The sequence below is a fragment of the Aphelocoma coerulescens genome, chromosome 3 (assembly GCF_041296385.1).
Source record: "Aphelocoma coerulescens isolate FSJ_1873_10779 chromosome 3, UR_Acoe_1.0, whole genome shotgun sequence".
Classification (NCBI taxonomy): Eukaryota; Metazoa; Chordata; class Aves; order Passeriformes; family Corvidae; genus Aphelocoma; species Aphelocoma coerulescens.
Genome location: NC_091016.1, coordinates 60,559,641 through 60,578,114, shown reverse-complemented (window position 1 = coordinate 60,578,114; position 18,474 = coordinate 60,559,641). Strand labels below are relative to the sequence as shown.

The following is an 18,474-nucleotide window of genomic DNA, read 5'->3' as shown; positions in this document are numbered from 1 at the left end:
ATTGCATTATGCCTATTGACATTCTCCCTGTGGTTTCAGCTGAATAAATCTCTTTGTTTCTCCCCTAAAGCGTTGCTGTGAATGGCTATAATATTTACACAAAGATTAAAATCCCTTGGTACACCAGAGTTGCTGTGTGCAGGCTAAATAACTAACATATACAGCAGATTCTTGTAACGTCGTGTTTATCCTTCAGAAGGAAGCAGAAACTTGAGAGAACCTCAAAGCTTCAACCAGGCTTTGGACTATTTTCATTTCTTGTGAGAGAGCCTGGAAGAACTTCTGCCAGGCCAAGCTGCTGGGGTTCTCCCCTGGCTGCTTTGGGTCCTTTGGAGCATAAGGCACCAAGCAGAAGAGAAAGCCTGCACTGGCTGCTGGCCTGAGCTCAGCGGATGTGGTACCCTCATAGAATTCAGCCAGACATACTGAAAGGAAACACTAACTGCACCCATGTGCTTAAGCTATCTTTAAACATTGCTGCTTTTTAGCATTGAAATGCTGTTGTGTTTTCACAGGTGTCTTCCAGTAATGAACCAGTCTCTCTTTGTAGACTGGAAAATTCTGCATAGAAAATTCTGCATAAATAAAATGCAGCATCATAGATGGGATTCTGAGAGAGAGTAAGAATGTGAGGTGTCTACCAGTTTAGAGATAGCAGTTACTTTTTGAAGTTGTTTTTTAACAGCAGGACTCTTTCAGTACTATTTAGCAGAGTGACACCAAAGTAATAGGAGAAGGCAAAACATTCTTCTCTCTGCCAAACACAGCAATGAAAAAAATTAGTTCTGCATACTTCTGAATTACCTTCTTTGTCTTACAGAACATAAATATTACATACATATTTAATGGAAGTCGGTGTTGGATCAAAACTGCAGAAAGAGCAAGAAACTTGGAAATGTTTTACTTCAAGTGCTCTCAGTTTCTCTGCTCTGTGTTGCCATTATCCATTGTGTCTAGATGTTTTCTTCAGATGGTACCTTAGATGCAAACCTATATTCCCCCCTCAGACGAGAAGGTGATTCCCAAAGAGAAGTTTGGTTGAGATGAGCACCTCTCTAGAATAACCTGTCACTGGCCTTGCTCATTTCTTGGCTCTTGGTTATCATCAGCTTCCTTCACGTGTTTCAACTCTCCAGATGAAATAAAGGCAGCAAAATGCTTTCCACCCTTCCATGGTCCTTTCTGTCAGTGCTCTAGGGTCTGACTCAGACTAAATTTGTTTTTGTGGAGGTTCCAAGTTACCTGGTTGTGAGTGTTTCTCCAGAGCTCTGCCCCAGTGCAGTCCCAGACACCAGTGGGCAGCTTCTGGTGTCCCAGAGTCCCTCCCTGTCTTTCAGGAAGAGCAGGTCCCAGACCTGAGTATCAGTTCCACCACAGTTGCTAATAAACATACCTCACCAAAACAGGGGAGAGGAAAACATCTTCAACTTTTCCACCTTTTGATTCCTCCTTCTTCTGACAAGCATTTTGATGGTTTTTTAAATTCCAACAGAAAGTTTCTGTCCTCTTGGTCTCCGAAAATGTCTTTTAATTTTATGCTTTGTGTGTACTTCCTTTGGATTATTTTAATACTTTTTTTTCCATCTTACAGATGCAATTCATCATCTTTTTGGTTCTGTGATTTTTTTGCCCCATGTACATTTTTTCCCCCTTCCTGACCTAAGGGTTGAAAGGGTCAGAATGACTTTGTACTGTTTTTTCAGCTTATTTCCCTTTGAAAAGGGAAAATACTTTGAAAAGTGTGAGCATTTTTTCAGTAGCTCACAAGGAGTTGTCACCTGTAGGATCTCGTGTCAGTCATAGGGATGGGTATGACTGACACCTGAACTGTCAGTCCTTCATTTGCTTTCTTGCCAGGCAGCTCAGACTCCTGGTGGTACCATTTGGTGTCTCGGGTATTATTTGGGACTGTTGAAGCTCTCCTTTGACATGCCTGAGAGGAAACAATTCCATCTCAGCAATGTGGGGGTAGATAAGTCCTTCTGATCTCTGGAAATTCAGCTGTTCTATTAAAGACTCCTCTTAACTGATACTCTTCTCCAGTTAGTCCCTCCAGAGCTAGCAATCACTCAAGTTACAGGTCCCATGGGTAAGAAGAGTCCCAGATACCCATTGGTCCTACAGAAATGACACACAAATACCTAGCTGTTCCAGCCAAGGAATTCTGCACCTGCTTCTGTTTGCAACTTTAGCACTCTTTGGACAGAATATCTCTGTTTCAGAGTTACTGTGCCTTTTCACTAGTACTGGGTTTATACCTGTAGTTTTTCAACATTGTACATTTCCAGTGCTATCCATCCATAAATCAGGTGCTAGAAAGCGGGTATAATCTGCTTTTTGATACTGGGAGGATGAAAGGCGCAGATGGCAGGAATATAAACTTCACCAGAGGTCAGTTGTTTACAGAAGTTAACAGAATCAAGAAAACTTGAATTCCCAATATTTACATCAAAAATCTCCCTCTCAGGGTGGCAGTGATATATGCAAGGATATTTCAGGGTATTTTTCAGCTAACAATACTGAAAAATTTCACAGGATTCACTGCAATATTTTTACTCCCTTCCGAGAGATTACAGATTCTTCATGAAGCACAGTGAAAATCCCTTTAAATTGTCACAAGCCCAATGTACTTGTCTGTTTCTTGTTGAGTGTCTGTTAAAAATCACTCAGTATGTAAGTGCTGGGGTAAAACAGATTAAGAGTCTCTGGGGATATTTTGTAACACTAAATTGTGGTGCCTGCATAGCGACTTAGCCAGTTTACTAGGTTTGCAGGAGGATTGCTAGGTGAGGCATGAGGAGGCAATGAGAGTGCCACACCTTAGGAATGTGCCTGTGGCATAAGAGACAAGTGCTTGCATTAGAATTTGTTAGTCAGAAGGTAGGAGACACTACTTTGTTCTAGTTGAAACAAGCATGTACTTTGTGACACCAGCACAAACTCTGTTTATCTTTTCAGACCCTCGGTTTTCCATGCTCATTTCAATGCAGAGGACCTTTCATCTGATTATCTGCTGGTGCCACCACATCACCTAGAGTCACAGGGGGACTGCTAGTAGCCAGTACCTGGGCTCAGGGATTATGTACAGACAACCTTTCTTTCCCATCAAATTTGCCAAATTTGTCGTTCTCAATCCCTTGTCCTCTCTCATGAGCAACACCAGTGACTATCAGAGTCCACAGAATGGGTGTTCTTTACTTGCTGTTGGAGCCTGCTCTAAACATGTGAGTTAGAGAAGAGCATTTGCCCTAAGAGAGATTTTCAGCATAGTAGGGTAATGAAGAAGAAAAGAGGGTAGATACAGGTCTCCTGTGGTGGACATAGCACTGATGGCAGTACTGCTGGACACAGGATAATATAAAAGGCAGACAGGACAATCATTACTTTCAGCCACATTTATCACACACCCAGTTTGCAGCTGCTTCTGACTTCATGATGTTCAGCATCTGTAACCTGATGTCTGGTTCTGCAACATTTTTTGCCTCTGTTTGCTCACACACTGTCCGTGCAACTAGATGGGCTTGTGGATGGTATTCTTTAAAAGATCTGATTCAGTTCAAGAATTTTTATGTTGCAGGCAGAAGGTATCTTCTGACTGCTACTTATTTAAGTAGATGTTTTCTGAGAAACCTAGCATTATCAGTGTAGTAGTCAAAGGTGTGAGCTGTCCCTTAGAATGGGATTGTTTGTCTTCTAGCTGCATTACCAACAAAGATTTTAAGGGGTTTTGAAAATCCTTACTTTTCAGTATTACTCCAGAAGTGGGTGAGGGTTTTACAGTGCATTTGTAGATTGCAAATAAAATACTCCTCGCTACCCTCCTCTGAATTTTACCAGAATCATAAACACCTCAGCATTTTACCAGTATACCTGAGTCTTAAATGTTCCTCTGGTTGGTTTTTTGAACCATTTTCCCTGCAGATTTCTGTCGTCCCTCTTCAGAAAATAGAACTATTAAATGAGTAAATCCTCACAGCTTTGCATGAGATTGTCCATACATGTAAAGCCAAAACCAAAGCTGAAAGAATTTCAGAATATGCTGCATTTCTACAAAAAAAAATACTTAAAACCTTGAAGCTATGTTCCTGTAATAGTAACACCCATGAAAAAATCCTTCTCTTACCATATCCCATAGAATGACTGAAGGATGTAGCCCTGTAGTTTGCATTTCTGAAGCTGTGCTGTCTTGCTCTCCATAATCCTGTGTTTATTTGGGCTCTGAATCATTCTAACTAGAAGAGGCCTCACACCTAGTGAAAAGACTTGCCCTGATGGGCTTCCCTGCAGTATTGAGGTTGTGAACATTTACTGCTGTTGAGTCAATTTATGTGGTTTCCCAGAGCATATTAGGCTGGACCCTAATTACATCTATTCTGGTAACAAACCCAGGGTAAGCCCTGGTTCTCAGCAGCATCCTGCAGTTGGTTGTTGATGCCGCCCTCTTGTTAGTGTGCTGCTCTGGCACTGTTTTGGCTGGGACAGCCGGCAGTGCCCGGGCTCTGCAGGGGTGTGTGTGCCAAGGGATGGGGCAGGAGCTGCTGTGCCAGGCATTTTGGTACAGCCATCGGTGGCCGCTTTTATTCAGTGGCCTCTTTTATTCCGTGCCATTAATTTTCTGTTTCAGACATCACTGTGCATTTACCATGAGCAGTATGTCCCAATAAATGCATTCTAACAGTCCTTGTTTTGGAAGGCAGAAAAGGTGAGGTTAGCAAGTCCAGCACTGGTCTGCATTTCAGTACTTGTGAAAAAGGGTGCATTTACCTTCCTCTGTGAATACAACACAGACATGCCACATACTGAAATGAAGTGCTCTCAGCCACAGGTCAGTATGTGACAGTTTTAGATACTTGCTGTAGTGCTGCCAGCTTCATTCTCCACCAGCACCATCCTTTTGTCTCATCTGCCTGTGTGAATTTGTGTGCGCGTGTGTATTTCACAGAGGCAGAAGAGGAAAAATACCCCCTCTCTTTAGTTATTTACATATCTTAGCATGGTAATAAAGGTTTGCATCTTAGCATGCAGACCTTTATTACCAGATATTTTTAACTGACCAACAGTTACTATCAGTGATGTCATGGTTCCAGAAACATTCATAATGTCTACTTTGCTGTTTTTCTCTGTCTTAACCAAAGGGGTGCACTGATTACATAGAAAAAGTATACCTGAAAAGGAAGATAATTTTTCTTACTGTACAGTTCTTAATAACTGTATACGGAATATGCAAATCCCTCTCTTGGTTGGCTGCAGTAGTCCATCTGTTCTGACAGTATCTTGTATTAGATTATCCAAGACATTTGCCAGCATCCGAGTATCTAGCTTTGCAGCAAACCTCTACCAGAAGCAGAAAGAGGCTGCATTTTTGTGAGAGCAAGAGAATTTACACAAAGCAAACTAGCTAGGCTTCAAGCTGCTGAAAGACTGCTTACATGCCTGAGGAAAAGAAGTAAACAATCTTTTTTGTGTGTGCTGCTTTAACTGTAGCCTTTTCAGAGCCCTCTTTTCCTTACCCTAAATGCCTCTTTTGCCTGCCAAGCAGCAGGATGATTAAATGTCCTTTAAGTGGTGTTTAAAGCTGCATGATAAGAATACCTATCCTCCCAATGCAGTTTCATATAGTAAATACGAAAGGAGAACATTCCTTTCAGGCGTGCTACTTCATTGCTCCTGAGACTCGCTAAGGCGGAGACTTGAAATAACCAGTTTTCCCCCACAGTGACATATGTGTGGCATCCTTACCAGCATCTCCAGCAGCACGCCTGCCTCTCTCTTGCTATTTATACAGCAACGCAACTGAATTCAAAAGCAACAGCCTTACACAGACTAATTTTAAAGCAGTCCTCTGGTTTGTGATTTTAAAAGGCAACTACCAATAAAACTGTAAATATAAAAGAGCCCTAGAATCCTTTCTATTGACCCAATGATAACTATATTTTGAACTAAAACTGGTTTTCCATTATCTTCAAAGTTGGGGGGAGTTATGCCAATATGTGATTATTCCTTCTTTTAGAAAAAGTGTTAATTTTTTTATTTCCTGATGGTGCTGAGGATGACACAACCATCAATACCAGCTGTTTCTTTTCCCCAGTTGTTAGAATTTTTCCTTTATGGTAAATAGAAAATAGAGTTGTATGGAGAAACGTTACCTAATAGTTTTCTTTTCAGTGTCGGATAACGTTTATATAAATGCTGTTATAATGTATGTATTATTTGTGGTAAAACAATTCACGTTTCCATGTGGTAGCATTCTTTCAGATAAGCTGCAGGACTTGGAGAGCTATCTGTGTCTCCTGAAATATTTTTTTCTGAAATGTAATGCTTGTAAAAAGCAGAATTTTTTATTCGTATTAGTCTCCAGATTTCCTTCCCCTTTTCTTTATTGCATGAGGCATTAGCATGGGAACACACTTCACGTTTCTCAGGCTTTTGTCTGTTCCTGCTGCGTTGCCTACTGGAAGTCAAATAGTACTACTTGGTTTCTGACACAACTGATTACTATGGAAATTATTGCCATGTCATAAACAGAGGATTTCATGTGTCGAATGTGCGGCAGGAACGCAGACGATTCTGTAAGCAGGAGGTTCCTGGTAATAAGGAAAAAGGGAAGAGAAATGCAGAAAACAGACGATGCCTCTGAAAAATCCATTGTTGCAGATTCTTCTTCAGAAGGCATAACCTGCAGGAGCAGGGGATCGAGCAGTTTTCTGGGTTGGGTTTTTTTTGAATGAGAAGATAAATGTGAATTTGCACTTCAAGAAATAATTATTTTATTTTGACTCCAGCAGTTGGTACTGGCCAAAGTGATTTCCGAGGGCATTCGATGTATGTCCCAGATCACTGTTCCACGCTAGGGAGACTAGACAGCTATCGCTCTGCTATGCAGCGCTCCGAAACCAAGGACACCAGCTGCCAGACGGAGGAAGTTAAAGTTGTGCCCCCTTCAATGAGAAGAATACGAGCACAGAAAGGACAAGGCATTGCAGCCCAGATGTCTCAGTTCTCCAGCTCATCTGGAAACATGTCAGTGATGAGTGACTCTGCTGCAGTTATATTTGCTTCTCGCCAAAACGACGACATAGGTTTTCACAGCTTGCCTCGGGTTGGTGCGAGAGTGTCTCTGCAGTCCCTAGATCAGACACAGAGCATGATGTCGAGGCAGACAGAAGACATTGCTGGCACTTTACCCCACCAGATAAGTAAATTGCAAGTGGATGATAGTGTTGTGCATCTGAGGAATAATCCCACGATGGGGACCCTGTCGAGGCCAAAGTCCCAAGAGGTGAGAAGCTGTGATAGCGAGAAGTCCTCAAGCCCAGCATGTGTGGTCTCTCCTCATGCCACCTACTCAACGAGTATCATACCCAATGCAACACTGTCATCCTCCTCGGAAGTTATCCTTATTCACGCTGCCCAGAGTGTTGGATCATTGGATAGTAAAATTACCAGCTCCACTGCCTACCCAAATCCAAGAGACAATCCTGCTGCCAGCAGTGCAATAAGTGGGAAAGAAGATCACCATTCTTCAAGTGGCAACTGGAGTGAGAGTAGCTCCACGCGTCACTCACAGACTTCAGATACCATCCCATCTAACACTGTCCTGATGCTTTCTCTTGGTGACTCTGCCGTCTCTCTTAGCACTCCTGGGAATGCAGAGGCTGGATCTCAGAGCATGAGCTACAGCTGTAGGAACACTGCTGCTTTAGCAAGCCCTTCCCAGGACAGCGATGGTCGGAGTGAATCCAGCTATTCTGGGGAGAGAGCACAGGCAGCAGTGAGCAGCACAGAGCATTGGTTGTACAAGTCTTCAGAAAACATTGAGACCCCTTCACGCAAGGTGGTTTGTACCACACCAGGCTGTGCCACGCCCGGCAGCAACCTGAGCAGCAGCAGCCTGGAGAGGACGTCAGTCAGGGATGATTCTACTTCCCTGTATTCTTTGGACCACGATGGCTGTTACGGCCCCATGCATATGGACTCCGGACTGAAGTCAGACATTCCATGCAACAGTACTAATGGTTTTGAGAACCCCAGAGACAACGTGGTAAATGTCTTTGAAGGAAAGGAGAAGAAACATCAGGATGACCAGTCAGGCCAAGGTGACAAATCCCTTGCAAGAAACATCTCACTGAAAAAGGCAAAGAAGCCACCTTTGCCACCATCCAGAACAGACTCACTCAGAAGGATACCTAAGAAAAAAGCCCAGTCCAATGGACAGGTACTTGATGAAACACTCATTGCCACGCTCCAGCATTCTCTGCAGCTGAATCTTAAGTGCAAAAATGGCAGCTCCCCTTCCCAGAGCCCCTGCAGTGATTATGAGGATCCCTGGGTGTTGCGCTCCCGCAGCCAAAGCTCGGTCAGTGCGAGCAGCAGCATGATGTCCACCACTGCTCCAAACCTGTACTCCATCTGCACAGTCACTCCCTCCCAGAGTGAGACAAGTAGCATAAAGTCGGAGTACGCTGACCAGTGGGGTTACTACAGCGACTATGCCGCAGTGGCAGACGAGCAGGTGAAATCTCCAGTGACCCATTCTGCCAGTACATCATCTGCTCTGAGCGATTACAGCATCAGCCACTTCAGTGATGGCTCAAGGGCTTCTGTGCCACAAGTGCCCAGTGGACTGGCCAAACCAAAGAGTGCTTCTCCGGAGAAATCCCACCGAGTCACATCACCATCAAGTGGGTACTCCAGCCAGTCCAATACACCCACTGCACTTACTCCAGTGCCTGTACTTGTAAAATCTGCATCATCAGGAAGTGGGAAATCCAAGCTGAAGCCTAAAGTGCCTGAAAGGAAGTCCTCTCTTCTGTCTTCAGTCTCCATGTCTTCATCATCCACTTCTCTTTCTTCAAATACATCTACTGAAGGGAGTGTGAGTGTGAAGAAACTGGACCCTGCTCTGAGCCCTCCTCCGGATTCTGGTGCACCTCCTCCACCACCTCCTCTTCCAACACCTCCACATTGCCCTGAACTTTCTCCTCCCCCTCCTCCTCCTCCAGCAGAAGTCATGGATCTGTCACCATTGTCTGCCTCTCCCACGTTTCCCCCTCCTCCGCCAGAAGCCAGTGTAAATTCTTCCTTTGCTCAGACTGTTCCATGGTTTCCTCAAGAAGCCTCCATCAGCTCATTCTCTTCGCCTGTTCCTCCTCCTCCTTCTTGCTCCATAGCTGTCCCGCCACCAGCACCACCACTTGGTCCCAAAATAACAAAAGGTGCAACAATATACCCGCAGTTTTCTTTTAAGAAACGCAACCAGGACGATTCTTGCTACAGTCCAGTGAAACAGCCACTCAGTAAGCAAGATGCATCGAGACCTGTGATGCCATTAGTAACCACCAAAGCACTGCAAATGGTGCAGTTGAGGTCCGTGAAAAAATCAACAGAAGGTGAACCATCAGCTGAATCTGCTTCTGAAACCACCTCTCAGGAAAAGGGTACTGCAAATTCATCATCACAGTCTTCGCTAAAGACATCTCTCTCACTAAAACTCAGTAGCAGCTTAGGCGACGAGGAAATGAAAACTCCAGGCACTTCATTTAAAAATGCAGTTCAAACACTGTCTCGGGGTTCTCCTCTCATTCTCTCTGATAACACACGTGTACTTGACTGTGATCAAAAGCCTGTGAGTGCAGTAGGTCTGAAGAAGTCTTCTGAAGCTGATGCTCTGGGGTCAGCCACTGATGACACACCTGAGTCCTCAGTGCAGAGTGAAGACCTCCTTTCTGGCGTGTCACTTCAGGGGTCACCAACATCTCCTGACAAGACTCAGGTTGTATTGCCAAGCAAGAAACCACCTCCTATATCAAAGAAACCCAAGCTGTTCCTTCTGGTACCACCTCCACAGTTAGACCTTACAGTGGAGAAAGCAGCTGAAGTGAGTGATACTGCCAGAAGCCCAACTAAGAGAGACGCTGTGCTTGCACACTGTGAGGAGGCGAGAAATTGTCTTACAGATGGACTCGGTTCTAGCGAGATGGACTCTGGCAGCCTGGTTCCTGAGGGAGGAGCTGCTGGATTCACCTTCTCTGAGACAGTGGGAGCGAATGCCTTTGTGGTACAGCCTGCTGCATCACCAGTTCAAGAAGAACCCAGGCAGGAGGAGCAGTCTGCTTTTGATGAAGGAAGCAGTTCAGGGAGCAGCCAAGACAGTGGCAGTAACACTGACGGGCACCTATCTCAAGAGAACGAAAGTGGTGAGTCTCTTTTCTGACTAATTCAGATGTAGCAGGAGCTATTTCAGAGAAGGTGGGGAGTGAGAATAGCCATCCTAGCATTGAGGTGGGATTCTGTAGAGGGCAGAACCTCTTGTGATTGTTACAACTAAAATGTCGCAGGGATCTGATTATATTTCATGAGTTTTCTTGCAGTTCTTTTCTGACTTTGCATTGTTGCAGACACAGAAAGAAAATGATGCTTTATTTGCCCATGCTAGTATTAAAGCATGCTATGAAAACAATTTGTTAATTTTGGTTTTGTATTTTAGAGGAAACCATACAAGTTTTCTTTTGTTACTGTTCTCCGCCTGTTGTGTGTGAGCAAGCACAGGCATTTCATGCACTGCAGTTCCCTAAGCAAGCGTTGATCTGAAATCACCATAATGACAGCGCTGCACTCAGTCCATTGGATGCTTCTCCTTAGTGGCAGTGAGGGCTGGTTTCAGGATTAAGTGCCCCTGAGGTTCGCATGACAGACTGACTGCGTTGTTCGTTCTCTTTGCACAGTGGAGGTGTTTGAATCAGACACAGCCAACAGTTCATTCCTGCCGAGCAGTAGCTATGGGGAAGAGACAGACGGAGTGGCAACACCAGCGAGACCAAGGACTACTGAGGATCTTTTTGCAGCCATTCACAGGTACTGCAGAAACTGCCTTTCCTGTACTGTGAGGTCCGGTAGGTCTCGCAAAAATAAATTTAACATTGTTTTACTAAAACACCCAATTACAACAGTCATTGCTTTAACAGAAAGCACATATTTATCAACTTTCTACTAAGGCTATATATGAAAAAAATGAGGAAAAGAACTTACATTTTATTGTTTTACAAATGTATTTAGTCCATTCTGAACTAAAACCAACCTGATTAAATGGATGTAAATTATATTATAAATACCTTACCCTTTAAAATATCAAGTTACGTCTAGTATTTATTGTACTGTTCTCAATCTGCCATATTAACTCTACTGTTGCTTTTTCTGTGTATCTTTTTGTTTTCATTCTCGTTCTTCTCCATCTCTTTTTACTCTCTTCGCTGCTTATATGGTGCAGTTTGGGACAGAGGCTCAACGCTAATGCTTCATGGCAAGCGTGGCTGAAACTGGCAAGTAACACAACATGTCAGTCATATGGCAAAACATATGGCAAACGCTGGATTATAGTTTGCCATAATCCAGCCTGAGGGTCGGGTGTTTTGTGTCAAACTGATTCATGAATGAAATGTGCAATGCTGGCCCTATTATTAATGACATCATTCATTTCCCTTGAAAACAAAATCGTCCCGAATGGCAGCTAGATAACGTGTTGTTCACGTTAGGTGTCAAAAAGCAAGAAAGCCCCGAGGAAAGGAGCGCCCAGAGGCAGAGCAGGGAACGCGTGCTCCCTTCGAGCAGCGCTCCCTTCGAGCAGCGCTCCCGCAGCGCGGCCGGAGCCGCCCCGGGCCGGGCTGGGCGTGGCGCCGGCGCCATCGCGTGGCTGCGCCGCGCACTGCAACCCGCCGAGGGGCCGCCTCCCCGCCGGGGAGCGGGGGGTTATCCCGGTGTGCCGTCGGTTCGCACGGCTCTGCCCGAGGTCTGCATCGGGAGTGAGGGACGGGAGGAGAGCAGCTGGGAGGCTGCAGCATCTTGGATGCAAATGCTGGTTTTTCCCCGTCTTTGAAAACAAGTCAGTTCCGGACAATACAAAAATTTAATATATATGATACTGACTTTTTATAATTTACTGTTACCCCTTAGGACTTGACCTGTAGGAGCCGTTCTGAAAATGGTCTGTTGCATTCATGTTGCATGGCACTTGCTAGAACTGTGGCAAATCTGGTTTTAGAATGAGATATTCTGGCCAGTAGCCTTTCTCATTTATGTTTGCAGATACAGAGTGGATCTCTGTGTATATGCACATACCTCTAATTCATGAGTCTGTGGGGAAATGGACAGTGGAACTGGATGTGACAGACTTGACACATTTTTTATTAAGACCTTGCTTTTGCTGGCTTTTGACTTAAACCAATATCTTCCTTGGTTGTTAATTAATAAAAAAGGGTTTTGGTTTGCCCCCACTGTTCCTAAGAGGTATTATTTCAGTAATTGGCACTCTTGAATATGTGCTTTGGAGCAAGATAAGAAATTTAGTGGTATGTACATTAAGGACAGGAAGAACAGTCCTCAGTTTTAAGTCACAGTTTTGTTTGAACATATACCCTGTCTGTGTCTTAAAAGCTACCGAAACCAAATTTGGTTTTTAATTTCAAGTTTCTTTAATTAATATATACTGAGAAAAGCTGGCTAGGTGCTGACAGCAAACTGACTGATCTGCCCTGCATTCACAGTCTTACTGGATCACTCCAAGTTAGGATCACAAACCTTTCCCTGCAGATCTTTGCAATTGAATTTTTTTTTCCAGTTTAATTATGGGTTTGCTAGCAGTACAACCCCAGCATTGCAGTGTTTAAAGATAGCCATAGGCAGCCAAAACCCTAAGGAAGGAAAATCTTTTCCCTGTAACAAATGCACAAATCTTCACATACAGACTCGCAGAGCATCCAAGCACCAAAATTATCTGCTGCCTACACACTAACACAGTTAAATCTAGATGAGGTTCCTACATTGGCCTCTCCTGAAGTCATCATTTTATCCCTTTGCTGTCTTCTGGTGTCCATTCATCCTCAGGCTGAATGGGCATTGGTATTACATTCTTATTCCAGAAAGACAGGTGGAGGCAGCAGCAGCTGCAGTAAATAACAGCTGGTACAGCTGCCTGTGGGGGTATCACAAGTGAGCTATGCATAAACTGCACCACTTAGGAGAGATGGGATCACTCCAAGGTCTTGGCACAGCCTATGGCAGTGTCCATTGCTGCCACCTACTCAGCTGATGGATCTTGCTTCTTTGTTTTTGGGGGTTTTTAAATTATCAGTAGGCTGTGATGCATGAACACATATGAGCTTGCCTTGGCAGAATCTCAAGGCTTTTAAGAAAGTAAAGCTAAAGATCACATTAAATAGAAATCTGTTTTACAAGGGGAATGGTCTGGATTGAACACATGCTTGATAAAAATTAATATGGAGCTTTATAGCATTATAATTTTATATTTCTAAGAAGTCCGTTGACTTGTTTCAAGCTTGTGCCAAAATATCATATTTAAAATTAGGTTTACACAATCTTTTTTAATTAATTCTTGCTCAGCAAAGAAACAAAGCAGCTGTGCTGCAGATCCCAGGCATGGACATTTCTTTAAGATTTCTAGTAATGTGAAAATGAGGCAATGAAAGTCCAGTTTCCACTTATTCCCAGTTCCATGGTTATTTCTTAATTTTTTTTTTTTATGTGTTATCCCTGCACTTTGCATTTAAATAGATAAACACTCTGCTTTTTCATTTGGAAAGAGAACTTTCTTGTCAGGAAGTTGGTCTCTCCTTCATTTAGTCAAAAATTGCAATGACAGAGCACCAACATAACTGTGAATTTTGTCCGTGCATCTTGAGAGGAACTGGAGAAGTTTTTTTGGCTATTTATTTAATATTTGGATTAGGGAGGTTCTTTTTTAAAATCATTTAATCCAGAATTGTTATATGTGGCACCCTTTTCTTCATCTTCAGCAGCAGTGCATTGCTGTGTCCTTTTCTCTAAAGGAAAGTGCACTAAACTACACCTCTGATTCTCCAGAGAGTGTCAAATGAAATCGTAAAATGAAACAAAACAACCCATATACTCTAGATGACATACTTTGAATCAAGTCCCCAAACTAACAGAGGAACAGCATGGTGTATAAATCTTTATAGCACATTAGTCTGAGCAGTTGAATACTGACTCCAGAAAACCCGATTCATTAAATTTGCAGAAGTGTTTTGAACATCAGTATTGCCAGTTTTGGTAGTTTCGTTGTTCCAGATTTGCAGAAAAAGAGTGATAAACTTATATCTCCAATACCTGCGTTAGTACCTGTACAGTTCTGGTGGTGTTCTTACTCATGCTTTAGATTTAGATCACTTCTCCCTTTTCCCTGTCTCTGCTTTAGCTTAATTCATTGTCATCCCTCTAAACTGAGTTTAATTAGGGGAGGTAAAATGTTTCATTTTTGTGTTGTCCTCTTTTTTGTGTGTGTTTCAAACTCAGATCCAAAAGGAAAGTCCTTGGCCGTAAAGATTCTGAAGACGACCGTACCCGCAATCATTCTCCATCGCCCCCCGTAACTCCCACTGGTGCTTCCCCAAATTTAGCTACCCTCAAACAAGCCGGATCTATTCAGAGAAGCGTTCGCAAGAGCAGCACCAGCAATGACAACTTCAAAGCCCTGCTGCTGAAGAAAGGGAGCCGCTGTGACACCAGTTCCCGTATGTCCGCAGCAGAGATGTTGAAGAACACGGACCCGAGGTTCCACCGGACAAAGACAGATGCCTCCCCTGACCTTTCCGACAGCCCTGCCAGCTGCTCACCCAGCAAGAGCAAACGGGCCCAGGAAGAGTGGGCCAAGAGTGAGGGCCTGATGCCAAGGAGCATGTCCTTCTCTGGCACGAGGTACGGCCGGTCACGGACACCCCCATCTGCTGCCAGCAGCAAGTACAATGTCCGCAACCGCATCCAGAGCAGCCCCATGACTGTCATTAGTGAAGGAGATGGGGAAGTGGTGGAACAGTCAGAGGGCAGGGTCCGGAGGACTTTGGAAGAGCAGCAAGAGAGGCAGCTTGATATGTTTAACAGTGATGAAATGGACATGAATGACTTTCCGTATGCTGAGGAGGCAAGCTGCAAGGAGACCTTGGATCCAGCCCATGTAGACTTAATGACTCAACCAGGTGCTTCAAGGAAGTGTCTAAACTCTTCAGCTGAAGAAAGTTAAAAGGCAGTCTGACGAAAGGCTTTGGATATTAGTCTAGAAAATCACAGGGACTAGATTCCAGAAGAAAGCCCAGACCAGGACAAGGTTACTTTGCTGAGCATTTATTTCACGAACTGCATGTGTATGTTTAAATGCTAAAGCAATGATGGTTCTGCATGGTTGGGTTGGGGTGGGGAGCACTTGCTTTGAATGAGTGGTCTGTGGCTTAAGGAAAGTTAACAGTTGAATTTTTTGTGTAAAGCCTTAGAAGTCCTCTTGTGGGGTGGGGTGGGGAAGTTTTCTCAGAGTCTGTCAGGGTGTGAAGTTTTTCTTTTTCTTGAGACTGCAATTGTGCAAGCAAAATTTAGGAATAAGCCTGAAGTGGGAAGGCTCCTGTGGTACAAGATGGACATTTGGTTCAGAAGCATTGTAGTTATGCAGTGTAGTGCATTTGTTAAGCAGAGAGAGGCACAATGAGGCACATTCACCTCTGAGAGAAGGTGGTAGGGTTGGTGCTGGGATTACATGGCTCCTTAGTGGGTATGGCCCCGTGTTCAATGAAGTGTGTCCTGCTCGAGCAATGAGCTCACCAGGTTATGGATTGGCCCAGGGTACTGTATTTTTAATTCTTTTTCCTGAGGGAAAATGTCAATGTAGTTGATGTGGAAAAGGGAGCTGATTTTGTAACACACTACTAGCTGCTATGCAGCCACACACATACGCTTGGTGAAACACTCATTTCCAAGTGAATTGCTTCCTTGGCTGGAGTATTCCCTTAGAGAACTAGAACAGCTGGGTGTGTGCGGAGGATGCAAGCAGACAACAGGAAGGTGGGAGATGAATGAAGCAGTGTACTGCCAGAATTTGGAAGGGTTACTGTCATGGTTTAGGAACAGTATTCCCCAATTTAGTGTTCCCACCAAAACACTCCAAGCCATGTACCGCTCACTCACTCCCCTCTGCTCTTACCTCTGCGGGTGGCTGGAGAGGAGAATTGGAGGCACAAAAGGTGAAGGTTGGGAGCTGAAAGAAGAAAAATCTACTGGAAACAACAGTGAAATAAGAAAATGGACAGTAACAGCAACAACAGTTAGAGTGCACACATAAGGGGTGAATGGTTCACATGTGACTGCTCACCACACAGAGCAGAGCCCGGTAATGTGTGACCTGCTGCCCCACTTCCTTGTCCCCAGCAGTGTTGTGAGGTGGTGTAGAATAACCTCTGTGTCCTGGCCACAGCCCCTCCTGGCTACTGCAAAAAATTAATCCTGTCCTGGCCAGAACCAGGACAGTTGTGTTTCTGAATTAGAAATTTGACTTGCACTACAAAGCTGTAGGTGGAGCCCATCTTTCGAAACTGAAACTTGGGAGTTGTGTTTTGCCAGTAATCTGTCTTTCATTTGTCAAAATGGGGAGACTATTACTTTTCATCACTTGAAATACAGATACTTGCTAACTTTTGGTTACCAAAGAATAAGTTACAGTTACTTTCCTTTCTGATTTGCCTGCAGTATTGGTCTTCTTTTTTAACCTTAATAATTTAGTGAGGTTCGTTTTTATTGTATATTTTACAGATAATAAAAACATTTAAGGGTTTTCCAATTGTAAAGAAGACCATTTAATTAAAACTGAAATATTGGCTGGATTTTTTGGTTCTTGGTAGGAATGAACCTTTTAATTTTTAATATGAATTTTGCATCATTTGATGGCATGCGCAGTTTTTGTATTGTTTGTAAATATTGAAAGTTGTTAAAATATCTTTTGATCTCCTTACCGTAGAATTTTTACATTTTTAGATTGCTTTTAAGAAGAAAAAGCACTCTTTGTAGATTATTTATTTTAGAGAAATATGCTTGTAATCTCTTTCTTCAATCCTTTACTTGTTAGCTATGTAAATTTCAGGGGCCTTCGTTTAACTCTTCCCTTCACCAGAGGGGAATAGTGCTAAAAATGCTGTGACTTTGCTTCAATAAAGAAAAAGCCTGCCAGTTGCCATATTGTCTTTTGAGTCGATTAAAATCTCCTTCAAAAGATGCATCCCACAGCATATGGCAACCCACTGAATGCCATAATCCATACATCTAGCTACTAATCTCCAGCCTTCATTGCAAAATTTACTAATGGACTTTAGAGACAACTAAAGTGTACTTACACATCCATCCCATTTTGGTATCTCAATTCTGAGACTAAAAAAGTTGAAATAATCCTGATCTTTTTCCAGTGTCGGGTGAGTGTTTCTATTACTTCTCTCCTGCTTGCAACCTGTCCCAGAAAACTAAAATTCTTGGAGAACCAGATTATAAGCAGAGTGAGTGAGAAGTGAAATGGACAAGTTGAATGCCGCTGCACTCAGTGGAACCAAGGGTGGGATTAACTGGTGCGCAGTGAACTTTCTACCATTTTTATATGCTAATGATATTTAAAGAACCATTGGATTTTTAAAATGAAAATACAACCTAATTGGATAAAGTAGGTTGTTTCAGATATTATTAATACTGATCTGAACTATGTTCTGTTACAAAGAGTAGCAGTGGCAGGATGTTTGGCACTAAACATCTTGTGAATGTTGCTTTGGTCTGTCTCCCACAGCTGATCCTATGAAACATGAAAGGACTACGTCCTTTTCACAGCAGGTACTGTTCCTTTAAAAGCCATGCTAAATGCTAGCCAGTCCTCATGCCACCATCCTGACAGGATAATGTGTAATAAAAAATACTCAGGCTTTATTTTATTGTTTACAAATGGGAAAATCATCTAAGTGAAAAATTGATGCACTGGGGAAAATTATAGCTCTGGTGACTTCAACTTCTGCAGCCCTTTTCAGCATTATGCATCAAGTGCCTGTAGGAGGGAGCATAGCCAGCTTATTCCCTGGTGCTGGCCAGCTGATACTGCCCGTTGCTTTTATGGGCTATGTGGGGAACTCTCTGGAAAAGCCAGGCTAAATGCACACCATTTTGTCAGTGCAGATACATGAGATTAAACTTGAGTGTTGCACGGGCTGAATTTCTCCCTCTCTGGCCACAAGTAGCCTTGATGCTCCTCTAACGCCCCCATCTGATCTAAGGTGAAGTTGGGCTGAAGCTCAAGCTTTGGCTGATAATGCAGAAGGCAGTGTTTATGCAGCCCTACTGATGTTGCTGCATGACTACATTTTGCACAGTACAAGATGTAGTGAAATACCGTAAACGTGCTGAAATGTGTTTAATGGTGCTTGAAACTTTCTCATGGAGGTGTCACCATGTCATCTCCCCGCAGGCAGAACTGGTTAATTATTTTGTCACTCTTACAACTTCAAAGTTACTTTCTTAGACAGTAAGGTTCCTCCATAGGGAGGTTTTGCAGTTGTGGTTTTATTGGTCTACAATTGTAGATTAAGTTTAGCAAACCTCTGCTAAAGACATCCAGAGCAGGAGAGGAGGACAAACTTGGCTGTGCTGAAGAGA

At 43.4% G+C, this 18,474-nt stretch overlaps 1 protein-coding gene across 7 annotated transcripts in view; it reads left to right on the top strand.

Moving 5' to 3' along the window:
• The window catches only part of NHSL1 (NHS like 1), a 179,778-nt gene extending 162,757 nt beyond the window's left edge, over positions 1-17,021 (top strand). For 6 of the 7 annotated variants that reach the window (XM_069010498.1, XM_069010499.1, XM_069010502.1 and 3 more), the window contains 3 exons: positions 6,783-10,196; positions 10,725-10,854; positions 14,326-17,021. In XM_069010498.1, coding sequence (XP_068866599.1) covers positions 6,783-10,196; positions 10,725-10,854; positions 14,326-15,049 — 4,268 coding nt within the window. In that variant the 3' untranslated portion in view covers positions 15,050-17,021. The remainder of the gene's footprint in view (positions 1-6,782; positions 10,197-10,724; positions 10,855-14,325) is intronic. The other variant, XM_069010500.1, reaches the window with a different exon arrangement.
• The last annotated feature ends 1,453 nt before the right edge of the window (positions 17,022-18,474 follow it).